We start from the raw sequence: 12,466 nt of genomic DNA, 5'->3' as shown, positions 1-12,466 counted from the left end.
TATGAAGTGAAACTGCATCCATTGGGGCTCAACAGTGTCATCGCAAACAATCAACCAAAGGAGAAGGAAAAAATCATCATGTTGATTTAAACTCTGCCTGAGGATCGATTCTGGGCTGCGGGAGCCCAAAACTTCGTGAAATGGCACAAAAACAGGGAGTGGGTGCCAAACATGGGGGCAGCTTCGGGAGAGGGCTCCGAGAGGGAGCGCGTCCCTGCAAAGCCGCTGGGAACCCAACGCCGCAGCTCTGCCCCTCGCCTGGCCCAGCTCGGAGCAGGGAAATCCATCGCTCAGCACCAGCAGGAGCCGTGCTGGGCAGGAGCGGCATGAAGCCGGATCAGAAAACCAGCAGCGCGTCCCTTCCCGAGACAGACACTTTTTTTTTTTAAATATAAAAACTTTGGAGGTACCTAAAAGCACGACGCCGACCCCACCGGCGGCGATGCCTTCAAGTGGAGCTTCCTGGGTGCTTGGAGCCGGCCCCGCAGAGCTCCCCGGGGCAAAGCCTGGGCTCTGCTCCCCGTCCCCCATCCTGCCCGGTCCTGCGCCGAGCCCGGCTGCCGGGGGGGTTCCTGCAGCACCAGAGGTCTCCGGTAATGGCTGCGCTGTCGGCGTCATCGAGCCACGACCGAGTCCGCGTCGACGTTGTTGAGGAGGAAGAGCTCGGGGCGCATGGCGAAGCCCAGCTGCTGCTGGAAGAGGCAAAGGAGAAAAGGGTCAGGGCTGGGAACTGTGGCGGCCTCGGGACCCGGCCTCGGGACCCGGCGGCCTGGGGGTTCTCTTCTTTTTCCAAATCTCTCGCATCCTGCATCGTCAGAGCGACTTCTTCGCAAAACAGAAAAAAATAAAGCATTAGGGCTCTTGTCAAAAATAAAATATTAGGGCTCTAGGTGAGCCGGTAATGGCGCTAGTTAATTGCAATTGCTTAATTAATCTGCAGGGAGCGTCACTGGAATCACTGAGGCCGCATGCAGCTTGGGAAGGGGCCACGGTGCCTTCTGCCACTGCGCTGACCATTGCTTATAAGGCATTGGATTGCTAATTATTTGCCACTCATTTGCTGATTAGGGGTTAAAGCAGAGGAAAGGCAGAGCTGGATGCGCCACAGACAGAAACAGCCGCTGCTGTTTATTAAACCGCTCTGGCCCCGGGGCACGGCTACGCTCCAGATCTGGTTTTGTCTGCAGAGCATCCCCTCGGCAGCTTTTAATTCAAACAAAGAGGGAAATTAATTGAGTTTTGGGTGTAGACAAGCCTCAATTAGCACTCTGTGATCACAGTTTGGGTACGGTTGTGTGACGGCAGCGGGGTTCCGGGGGGGGGGGGAGCAGCCGCTCCCTGCCCACGTGCAGGCGAAGCGCCCGGCGCTGCTTCTCCCCACTGCCGGCACCAACCTGCGGGTCGGGCTCCATCCACGCGGCCGGGCGCCCTCCAGGCCGCTTGGAAGACTTCATCCGAGCGCCCGAATCAATCAGATTTGGCTCACGAGATTCGGCTGCAGCCAGTCAGACCGGCGGGCTCAGCGGGACTTACCACGAGCGTCTTACCAGACACAAAACCTAACCGGCACTGCCTGGGGAGCGCAGCAGGCTTACAAAGCAATCCTTCCTCTTCGGAAACAAAACCAAAAAGCAAACAAAGCTCCCCGAGAGCCAGGAGCAGCGCCCAGCTCCCTCGGGTGTGAGGGGGGTGCCGCAGAGGGTTGGGTGCCCCCTGGTCAGAGCAAATGCTGAACCAAAGCAGGAGCTGGCGCCGGCCAGGGGCAGGAGGAGGGGACACGGGCAGGCGGCAGCTTCGGCCTCCATCTGCGGAAGGCTTTCAGACCACAAGGGACAATTAGCTCGGTCGTTACATGAGCCCGGCCCACGCTGCCCGGTCCGCAGGCACAAACCCTTCTGTTAGAGCCCCGCGCCTCCAACCAACCCCCCAAAAAAGAGCCGAGGAGCCAAGTTGAAAAAGTATCTGTCTTTTTAATCGAAAATGCAGTTTGTACAAACTGGGTCAAAGGCAGATACGGGGAAAAATCAGTGTCACGGGGAGCAGGAGCCACGAGGGACAGCGTGATGCAGAGACTCCTGCTCCGAGCTCCTGCACGTTACAACGTCAGCAGAGCAGCCAGGAAAATCCCCTCTGCAGTCACAACCCCCAAATCCCCAAGACCCGAAATCAGCGATGATTGATGCAGTGGAACTCCACGAGTCATCGGCCAGGGAAGGCAGCCCCTTCGCCACTTACAGACAGGTTCACTCTGGCTTTTTGTTGGCACCATGGGACGGGGCAGTTAGGCACAGAACCTACGGGAGCTGCGGTAGGGGCGTTAATTGCAGCTGGAGTTTTCATGCACGTTTTGTTTTCTAATGCCTTTGAGGGGGGAGCAAGTAAAGCTCAGCTGGCTTTGTAAAGGGCAGGAACGGCGTAAACGACCCCGTCCAAGTTAAAATGGAGCCACAGCACCGTGCGTTGGCTTTTGTCACTGTGCCACCCGCTTCGAAGAAACGTGTCCTCAGCATCACCCAGCATCCACAGCCCCTGTGCTCCGTGCATCCCCTGCTCCCTGCCCTGCGTCTGCCTCCCGCACCAGCTCTGCCGGTGGCAAGGCAGAAACCCCGGCACTGCTGAAACAATTCTGGGCCCCGCAGCGTGTCCCCAGCGCTCCCGTCACCTTCTGCAGGAGAGCTCCGTGAAGGAGAACCACGAGCAACACCAGGGCTCGACGGCCACCTGCAAAGCGCGTCCCAGCGAGGCCCCTCCGAGAGCCATCGCCGCCCTGCGACCGGGGAGCACCCAGGAAAATGCTGAAATCCCCAAGGAGGGCCCAGAGCCCTGCCTGAGCCCACATTTTGTGAGAGCTGAGCCGGGGAGGGCAGGCAGAGCTGCCAGCAGCTCTGCCCAGTGGAAGCATCTCTGAACACAGGCTCGTTGCTCACACCAAAGCACTGGTGCCGGGTCCTTCAGATCCACAAGAGCAGCTCTGTACCTAAAGATCTTCGTGGAGCTGAGCCCCGACGGCGCTACAGCTCCCGGATGAGGAGAGAAACCTCGCCAATAAACCCTGGCTTCCAGCTTCCAGCACGGTTTTCATGATCAAATCGGACACAGGACACGTAACCGAGGCCACGCAGGATGTAACCTCCCACCTCACCTGCCTGAGGAGAAAAGGCAGACTGCCTCTCATCAGAGAAGCCGAGGGGACCGCTCTCGGCATCGTCAGACTGAGGCTGCCTCCCAGGTGAAGGGCTCTCCCCAGAGGATAACGGAACACGTTCCGTGCCAACAGAGAAGGGCAAGGAGGGAGGAGGTCACGTCCTGAGCTTACAACAGGATCTGCACACCAGGCCCTGAGGTCGTGTTACAGCGATGACCGCACCGAAGGCTGGTGGCACGCCCAGCAATGTGACTTTGTGAGCCACACGGCAGGGACTTTTGAGAACTGCAGTGTTTCCATGAATCACAGCCAGAGGAAATTAATTCACAACACCATAAATAACCAGACGGATTAAAACTCTTTTTTTTTTTTTTTTCCTTTGCTGACCACCAAAATCACATGCCAGGCGAGTTAAAAAGAAACACCAAAGTAATGATGCTAACACCGAGGCTTCCCGTCCCTTACCCCAGGGGATGCTGCTCCGGCATCCCAGCTCCCACCTCCGTGGGAGCTGCAGGTGGCGTTCAGCCTCACGGTGAATTTGAGATGTTTCCCCCCGGTATTTTCAAGTCAAACATCAAATGCAGTCAGCTCACGGTGGGAGCCGTGAGCTGACGGCAGAGGTAGTCCCTGAACGTAGTGTCACTGCAGGAGCATCCTTCCGACGTGGCCCAAAGGGCGCACCTGGAATCTCCTAGCTTATTGTTCCTTTGATTCTGCAGCTGAGACCCAGCAGTTACCCGGGGCTGGATTCTCACTGCTTCAGAATTTCTGCTACTTGGATGAAAATGCAAAGAGAGGGGAGAGCCTGCTGCTCGTAATGCCAAAACAAGGGGCTGAGGCAGGGCTGAGCCACAACGAGGAGTCGTCAGCAGCGCAGCACCCTGCCCTCTGCTACGTGTTAGTGTCGGCAGGCAGGCAGACCGCGTGCCGGTCCCGTAGTGCTCAGCACCGCTCTGACGGCTGTGATTGGAGGCGATCAGCAAAGAAAACAACTGACTTTGAGTATCTTTAGCAGCAACGCATTTCCCAGTATGTACATCTGATTTCTCAGGCGACAAGCAGACAACTGCAGCAGTAATCCCTGTGCAAAGCGCACATACTCTTGGCTATGTTCACACGGTAAACCATAGGAACGCACTGGCTCTGATGGCTACTCTCTGTGCAGGGGCACCGCGGCTACTTGGCGGCGTGCGACGGGGACTCCTCCGTCAGCAGGGTCCGGGTGACGCTTACCGTTTTCCCGCAGGCCAGGAAGGAGACGCCCAGAGCGATCAGGCACAGCCAGGTCTGCAAGAGAAGGAGGTGCTGGAGATCAGCTGGGGTAGCAGCTAAATGAACGGTCCGTTGAGACAGCAGAGGGAAAACAAACGAGGCCCTGACGGCATCTTGCACCTCTGGCACTGTTACAAGTTCCCCTCCAACTTTTCACCTGCTCCGACCGATAAATGGAAGCCCTTTGGGGAACAGCCGAGAGAATTGCTACAGAAACAGCCGAAAGAGCAGGGGAGAGGCTGGGCAGGTGCAGCACAGAGGGCTCCCAGGCCGAGCTGGCCACAAAAGCCTCAATTTCCCCATCTGCTCTGACTCTCTGGCAGCGTTTAATGCCTGCCAAACGTGACAATATTAATCCAACGGTGAAAAGCTGAGTGCGTTGATGTGCCCCCCTGCAGGGACACTGCGGACTTACCAAATAGGTGACGAAGGACAGGTAGGCCACGCTGAGAAGCGCCGCCGCGATGTACACACCCAGATGGTTCAGAGTCCTGACGTAGGCCACCACGAAGTACATGTTGATGCTGCAGATGAGAAGGATCACCACTCCGCCGCCGATCTTCCAGAACCTGCGAGCAAAATCAGGGCACGGGGGGGGTGAAGCAGAGGGGCCACGCTTGCATCCGGAGGGTGAGGAGGTGAGGTCAGAAAGGCGTGCCTGAGAAAGCGACGCACCTTCTCCATCCCCTCTGTACTTACAGTCCATTGGCAAAGTCATTCATGACACTGGGCAGGCTGGTGAACGTCAGGACCGGGATCAAAGCGAAAGGAAGCTGGAACAGGCAACAAAAGGAGAAAAATAAAGAGTGGAAATCGTCTCGGTTATCTCGGCACGGACAAACATCGCCCACAGCTGACAGCATTTCCCCACGGCTATTGTAAAGCGAGTCAAAGGGACTTCCCCTGGCTGGAAAAAGGAAGCAATCTGAAACCCTGGCGGAACCTCTTCACCTCCCACCACAGACCAGAATCAATCAACGCTAACTTCTCCGCCCAGCTTAGCACCAGAGCCCGAGGTGTTCGGGGCTCCGCGTGCTGTTGTGAGCCCCGTCCCTCACCTGGAGGCTCATGAGGACGTTTAAGAAGTCGTTCATGCCCGTCAGGTGCTCGACATCCTGAAAGATGGCCACGAAGAGGGTGGGGGTGATGGCGATGGAGCGGGTCAGCAGCACCCGGGCGAAGCGGGACCAGCGCAGATTGAGGAAGCCCTGCAGAGAAAAAGAGCAGCTGCGGGTGAGAAGAGCAAGGAGACATCAAGTGTGTGGGGAGGTGAGGGCAGGCTGAAAAGCTGACTAGTTTGAAAGGCACAGAAGGGAATTTCACAGAGCTTCCGGGTGCTCAGTGAAGGGAAATGACCAATATTAGCTGTAAGGTTCATGAAGAGAGAGCAGGGACAGAGTTAGAGTGCTCGTTACCTCCATGACAAACTGGCCCGAGTACGTCCCCGTCATGGTTGAGCTCTGGCCTGCAGCGAGGATCCCGATTGCCCAGATATAGAGAGCGGCGGGGCCGAAGTAACAGCCCAAAACGACGCCCTGGAACAGAGACGTGTGGGTTCCCATCTGCCCAGTCCCAGGTAAATCCCCTGTGGCCAGCGCTTCCCATCACGGGCACAGAGTTGAAGGAGAAGCAATGACCCATCTGAAGGAAAAGCTCGCCCCACATCTGCTGCAAGTTAGGCAACGCCCCGGGGACTCCCATCTTAAGAAAGGGGATTCAGGATGGATTTAGGGGAAAACTCTGTCATGGGCAAGCTAAATAAAAGCGGGGAATAGGCAGAGCGGGGGTGTCTCTGGGGTCAGGTTAGACGCAGCACAATTAGCAAAGGGATTGGTAATTGTGCTTGGGCAAAGGGCGAGGCTCAAGGACCTCCTGAGTCCTCTTCCAGCTCTGCTTTCAGTCTCTGTTTACCCAGGAGGAGCAGCTGCTAACAGCCAAGGCTGTCCCACCCCGCAGCTCCTCACCCCTTTGTAGATGTCCACCTCCAGCGTCTCGTTGTTGTTGGGGAAGAGGGAGGACAGGGGGCTGCTGGTGTTGGCGCAGACCTCGTGCTGTAACGAGACAAGGGCAGGCGGCTCGACCGGCTCTGCAGGAGCGCCGGGGCCCCGCAGGCTGGTTTACACGGGCAGCTTCAGCACCCGTCATCTTCCCCCCCCCTTCCAGTTACACGCAGAATTAGTGGGCTCTGCCTGACACAGGGGCACCGAGAAGGCTCAGAGCCCCTCTGCTGCCCCGGCAGCCCCACGGCTCGGCACCAGCCCAGGAATCACAGCCGTGTCCCAGCCCCACTCACCACATCCGCATTCGTCTTGTTAAAGAAAGCCTCGGCAAAGACGGTCACCACGAAGACGTTGATGATGAAGGAGACAAAGAGGGCTATGCAGGACTCGATGAAGAAGTACTTGTTAGCCTCCTGGACCTCCTTCTTGTTTGCACGGTTCACTTGCCGGGACTGAAAGGGAGATGGTGACAGCAGCAAGGCTGAGAAACGGGAACTGGGTTATTCCGCTCCTTCCCACTCTAAGTACGCTGTGTCAGACTGGCAGTGGGACACAGGTCACTGGAAGTGTGGAGAGCATGCTGAAGGGAAGCAAAACTACGAATGTGCAGAACAAGCAGTGAGTCGGCATCTAAAATGCTGACAGCCTCGTCAGCGTGGCTGTGCTAGCTCAGAAACGGACGCATCCGACGTCCAGGGACCCCACCAGCCTGGGGCTTGCTGTGTCCCCACATAAACGCCGACCCGCAGAGCTCCGTGGCTGTGACCGCTCGGCGCCGCAGACCTCCCCGCACAGCATTCCCCTCTCTGCATGACGCAGAGCAGCCGCTCACCTTGACCAGGGCAGAGTGCAGGTACATGTTGTGGGGCATGATGACGGCGCCCACGATGCCCACGGCTTGCAGCAGCTGCGGCGTGCCGCAGTTCTGGCAGTAGGGGACGAAGAGCCCCTTCAGCAGCTTCTTCTGGTCGGGTTTCACTGTGATGTACTGGGCACAAACACAAAAAAGGGGGATTTTGAGCCTGAGGTGCATCACGCAGCAGCTTGGACCGCCCATCTGAAGACACTCAAACACCAAAACGTGGCCACCATGGGGAGGCCAAACCACCCCGGGGCAACCGCGTGCCGCTTAACGAAGGCGGGGACGCTTCGCTGAGCAGCACGCACCGCAGCGTGCACAGCCCTTACCCCTCCGTGCACATTTCCCCGCTGGAAGTACCTCGTATCCGAACGTCAGCGCCATGATGGTGATCAGAAGGCCAAAGAACGCCTCCAGCTTCCGCAAACCTGCAAAGAGAAAGCGGCCATCAGCGTGCTCGGGAGGGCTGAACCTCATCTCCCGTCCAGGATTCCGCCGGAGGAGTTACCGTATTTGTCCAGGAAGAGGAACACAAAGGTGTCAGCGATGGTGATGAGCACGCCGCCCCACAGCGGGATCCTGCAGGCGGGCGAGAGCAGGCATCAGCTGATGAACCCCCCCCCACCTCCCCCCCAGCACTCCAGGGTCAAAAATCTCTTTTTCCTTAGGCCGTCTGTTTGGGGAAGGAATCACGTTGTTGTTTGCAGTCTGACAAGAAGTTTGCCTACACGGGACAAGACCCCGGAGGTTTATTTTCTGCTCAAAGCAGCAAACAAGCAGATAAGAGCCCAGCAGAGCTCGGATAAGATTTTTCTCCTCAAATCCAGAGAGCAAACTGCACGTCTGCAGCAAGGACGGGAGCGAGCGAGACTTCAGCAGCAAGTTGGTACAAAAACGCAGCTTCCTTCTACGTTTTGATTTCCAGCCTTTGTGGCCCAAAAGGGACATCTTCCTGGCGGTCCCTTGTCGGGAATACAACATTTGCTGGGGAGGCGGCCGCCCAGCTTCTGGCAGGTATCAATTACAGCTCAAATAAAAGGCAGCCACCCACAGTTCCCCTTACAGCCCAGTAAATCGGGCACCAGCGGCTGAGTCATCTAGGACAGAGCGCCAGCACGGTGCGGGTGAATCACCCTCCCCAAAGAGCTTATTTTGGGAGATTTATAGGAAATAAATGAGTACTCTTGGCACCCACGGTGTCCCTTTCCTAATCCTAGAGGGGGGCGCTCATTTCCTGCGTCCCTGTGACGACAAACCCAACTCACTTCCCCATGGACAGGAGGTTGATGGCAATCGCCGAGCCGATGACTTCTTGCATGTCGGAGCCGATGATGACGAGCTCGACCATGAGCCACAGGATGATCCGCGGAACCTGGGGGCACAGAAACGTCCGCGTCAACAGGGAGGGAACAGCTCGCTCCCCCCCGTCAGTCCCAAGAGGAACGTGTGATTCTGGTGACTGCACACTCAGGCACTGTTGCTTTTCCCTGCTCCGCGGCTCCCACATCGAATGAACGTGCGGAAAACATGTTGACAACTGGCACCTGGGGCTGGTCTGCAGCAGCAATGCAGGTTACCTGTGGCAATCCCCGGGGGAGGTTCCCGGGTCACTTATATAACCTCAGTGACTCGCCCCAGCAGATATCGCGCGTTGCGAGAGTGAAACCAGCCGGCGCCGCGTGCTGCCGAGCCGGGAGCCCTTTCGCACGGTGACGAGTCTCGAGGGTCTGACAGGATGGGGGCACCGCCGACCTCCTCAGCCGCGGCCCCGCGGGCTTCTGCGGCAGGGGGATGTACCACGAGAAAAGGGGCTTGTTCTAAAAAATGCCATTTCTCTCCTCGTGATGCCTTGTGCTTGGCTAACCGACGTATTTCAGCTTGCCTCCGGTACTTCGGGAGGGAGGATCCAGACAGAACAGCTGAAATCAGGGCTTTTTTTTTTTTTTTGCAGGCTCTGTCTGTGAGTCCCTGCCGAGTGCCAGGACACTCACCACGCCTCCCTCCTCGTGCTTTCCTTCCTGCAAACGGGGAAAACACCGACGGGACCCCAAGTGTCCCCGAGCCGCCTCCTACCCACCCAGGCTCTCCTTCACGGGGGCAGCCCTCGGGCTGTGATGAAATCCTCTCTCTAAGCCTGCCGTTCTTCCAGCCACGCAGAAGAAATCAACTTAATCCCCCGGCTCCCCGAATAATAAAGAGACGAGACTGAAACCACAGCTTAGCAACCCCGAGACCTCCTCCGGTGGAGGATTTGGCGCCGTGAGTCGCAGGAGAGGCGGGAGAGCCCCCAGGCAGCCGAGCGGCGCGGTCACCCACCTTCTGGTACTGCCGGTGGCAGACCTCGGCGAGATGCAGCCCCGTCACCACGCCGAGGCGCGCGGCCAGCCGCTGCAGGAGCAGCCCGATCACCGTCGCCAGCAGCAGCACCCACAGCAGCTGGGGAGAGAGGAGGGCAGCAGTGGGTGCCTGGGCGCCGCGGGGCCCCCGCATCCCGCAGCCGCCTGTCGAATCAGCGTGATTTGTGTCTTAATGCACGTTATCAACATTTGGAGGCTGGTTCTTGGGCTTGGAGCTGGCACGGGAAGGATCCAAGCGCCTAACGGCTGCAGAGGGCTCACGGGTACCTCGTTTCCCCCTTGCCCACCCCCGGGCTGCTTTCAGCCCAGCACCCCTGCCCGAAACCAACCGGGGGCACGATTTCCAGTGCTTCCCTCCCAGGTTTCCGTGCTGACCTTAAATCCTGCGACGGCCCCAGACTGCAAATCCGACTCGATGTTGCCCGGGTCCAGGTAGGCGATACTCATCAGGAAGCCCGGCCCGGTGAAAGCCCAGAGCTTGCGGAAGCTGAAGCACGAGTGCTGCGAGGGGGAAGGACGGGGCCGTCAGTGCCCAGCTCTGCCACGGGGCCGTGGCGTGCCCCAGAGCAACCAGCGTGGCACAAGTTTTGATGTCTGTTGCCCCGGTGAGGTCAGGCTGTTCCTTCTCCTGCTCCTGAGCTCCGCAGCCATCGCTGCGTGCGGGGACAGCCGAGAGCTCAACCCGGCGGGGGGGGATGAAGCCTCCCAGGACAGCTGGAACGTCACCCCCAGCTCCCAGAGGGGGACAAGGCCACACTCGTGTGCTCCTTTCCCCCCCCCCCCCCCCACAGGGGAACAAAGAGCCAACCTCCCCTCCCCGGGCTTGTCACCGAGGGATTTCTCTGCTCGTTGGCAGCTCCTCAGCCAAATCACCCGGGGTGAATCATTAATCCCAGGGGGAGCTTGGAGACCCCTCGCCCTCCCCTCTCCCAGCCCCGGAGCACGCTCCCAAGCTGCACCCGGATGCAGCCGGCACCCATGGGTGCTGCTCACCCCCCCGGCACCCAACGCCTGCAGGACTTTTTCCGGCCCGCTTTCCCGCTGGGGAGGCACCCACCGCCTCATCCTCGGGGATGGGGATTTTGCTGTCGAAGTAGGTGGTGAAGGGCTCCTCCGAGGAGGCGTCCAGGGGCTGCAGAGGGTTCCTGCTGCCAGAGACGGTGCTGATGCCGTCCCCGGAGCCGTCTTCTGGGGGAGGAACAGAGGAGGAAAGGAAGGAGAGAGTGAAAAACCTCACGGAGAAACTTGGCAGGGGCTCTGCAAGGCAAACCGTGCGTGTCCTGGCCTTGCAGCTGGCATGGCTCGGGCTGTTTGCAAAGACAATCAGTGAAAAGAACACGGTGCTCCAAACCTCTTCACCCCCCCCCGTGTGGCAGCGGGTTTGTTCCCTGAATTTGTTCCAGGCGGAGTTCGGGGGCACTGCAGATACCGGGGCAGCCCCAGCGCCCGACCGGAATCATCACGGAGCCAGAGCCAAGCGCGACCCGCTGCTGCTTGCGCGGAGAACATCGCCCCGAGCTCCGCTGGCAGGCGAGGATCCAGGACAGTTCCTGCTCTCAGCAGGGTGTGCGGGGTCACCCGGGCAAAGAAACTGCAGATTCCTGCCCCTAAGGCCCGTGACATCCCGTGAAGGGCCCTAACGTCCCCCCCTGCCCGGCTGCTCGCAGCAGCACAGCGCGGCCCCACTCACTTCTGCTCTCGGTCCGTGGCATTCTGCTCCCGGCGCCGCGCACGCCGAGCACCCGGCCCTCGGAAGGGGCCGAACGCCACGGGCCGCTCTTTTACCAACTTGGCGATTGCATCATCAGAGCAAACAGAGGCCCGTCAGCTCCTCCTTTCTCCCGGCCTCCCAGAGACCTCGCGGCACGCTTGCATAATGGCTCCGGAGCCACCCCTGCGAGGGGGGGGAGCCGGCGGGGCCGTGCCAGGTTGAGCAAGGCTGGGCGAGCCCCGGGAGCCCAGGGCTCATCCCCCACGTGGGGCAGAAACGTGGGGCAGAAATGGGCACACGCTGAACCCTCGGTGGCTTCTCTGTTGTGTTTGTGCAGAGCGGGGGCGATGGGAGACGGGCGGGGGGCGCTTACCGTCGGGCGTCCTCGGGTCCGTGTCGGGGGTCCCCATGGCTGAGCCCTGCTGGTGCCCCGGGGACGGCTCTAGATGGGCTGTGCTGGCTGCAAGGAGAGGGCAGGGTTCGGTTACTGGGGGTGCGGAGGAGGAGAACGAAATCCCCCTGGAGAGCGGCTGCCACCGGCAGGGACAGCGTTACTTCCCCCGGGAGCTCCGGCCTCAAGGCCGGGAGGAGGGAGCGGAGCACCTGGCGGCGTCTGCACGCCTCTTGTGAAACTCCAGCTATGGAAACGAGAGGGGAATTTCCTTTCGGTGCACAAAAACCGCATTCCTTCCCTCGGGGCAGGGGTGTTGGATCTACACCGCGCCCACACGGGGCAGCCAGGAGCAGGACGTGGCCCTTGCACCACTGACCCGGGCAGAAAGGCGCCGGGAGCTGGGGCAGGACGCTCAAAGCTGCCCCCAAAAGTCAGCCCCAGAGCCCCCAAGGACTCCTCGGCGCACCACCAGCGCCCGTCACCACCAGCAGCGATCATAAAGCACTTCATCTCCACCGAAGACCCCGCGCCTTAGCTGGGGATTTCCTCCTGAGACCAAGACCTCAGAGGAATCACTCCCCAGCCGCTCACTCTAAGGGACTGGGACCAGCTGGGGGTTTGTGCGGGCTCCTTTGCTGCTCCCACCACCAGCAGCAAACCCCCGGCCACGAAGGCTGCAAAAATAACCCGGGGAGGGCAGCGAGAGCGCTGCTTGCTGGCGCGCC

General features: G+C 59.5%; 1 protein-coding gene across 3 annotated transcripts; it reads right to left on the bottom strand.

Annotated features, from left to right (window-relative positions):
• Positions 1 to 385: 385 nt before the first annotated feature.
• Positions 386 to 11,816, bottom strand: SLC11A2 (solute carrier family 11 member 2). 3 transcript variants are annotated; one of them, XM_035308942.1, is made up of 16 exons: positions 11,721 to 11,816; positions 10,694 to 10,824; positions 10,012 to 10,137; positions 9,596 to 9,715; positions 8,545 to 8,651; positions 7,788 to 7,858; positions 7,640 to 7,707; positions 7,253 to 7,408; positions 6,714 to 6,872; positions 6,385 to 6,471; positions 5,836 to 5,955; positions 5,479 to 5,628; positions 5,120 to 5,193; positions 4,836 to 4,989; positions 4,382 to 4,435; positions 386 to 692 (listed from the first exon to the last, which is right to left on the bottom strand). In XM_035308942.1, the coding sequence occupies exons 1-16, from the start codon at positions 11,755 to 11,757 to the stop codon at positions 615 to 617; spliced, it is 1,692 nt and encodes a 563-aa protein (XP_035164833.1). In that variant the 5' UTR covers positions 11,758 to 11,816; the 3' UTR covers positions 386 to 614. The 3 variants fall into 3 exon arrangements, with proteins under 3 accessions (XP_035164833.1, XP_035164834.1, XP_035164835.1); XM_035308943.1 differs by having other exon boundaries at positions 386 to 689; XM_035308944.1 differs by lacking the exon at positions 11,721 to 11,816 and adding an exon at positions 11,327 to 11,466.
• Positions 11,817 to 12,466: the final 650 nt, after the last annotated feature.

This window comes from Oxyura jamaicensis, chromosome 33 (assembly GCF_011077185.1).
Source record: "Oxyura jamaicensis isolate SHBP4307 breed ruddy duck chromosome 33, BPBGC_Ojam_1.0, whole genome shotgun sequence".
NCBI classification, from domain to species: domain Eukaryota; kingdom Metazoa; phylum Chordata; class Aves; order Anseriformes; family Anatidae; genus Oxyura; species Oxyura jamaicensis.
This window is presented reverse-complemented; position numbering and strand designations above follow the sequence as displayed.

What these genes read in the sequence shown, in the direction of transcription:
- SLC11A2 (XM_035308942.1), bottom strand. Translation starts at nt 11,757, where the DNA reads ATGGGGACCCCCGACACGGACCCGAGGACGCCCGACG. An exon ending in GGGCCGTCGCAGGATTTAAG is followed by an intron (nt 9,716 to 10,011) that starts GTCAGCACGGAA and finishes CTCTCTCCCCAG; the next exon opens with CTGCTGTGGGTGCTGCTGCT. An exon ending in ACGTCCTCATGAGCCTCCAG is followed by an intron (nt 5,194 to 5,478) that starts GTGAGGGACGGG and finishes TGCCTGTTCCAG; the next exon opens with CTTCCTTTCGCTTTGATCCC.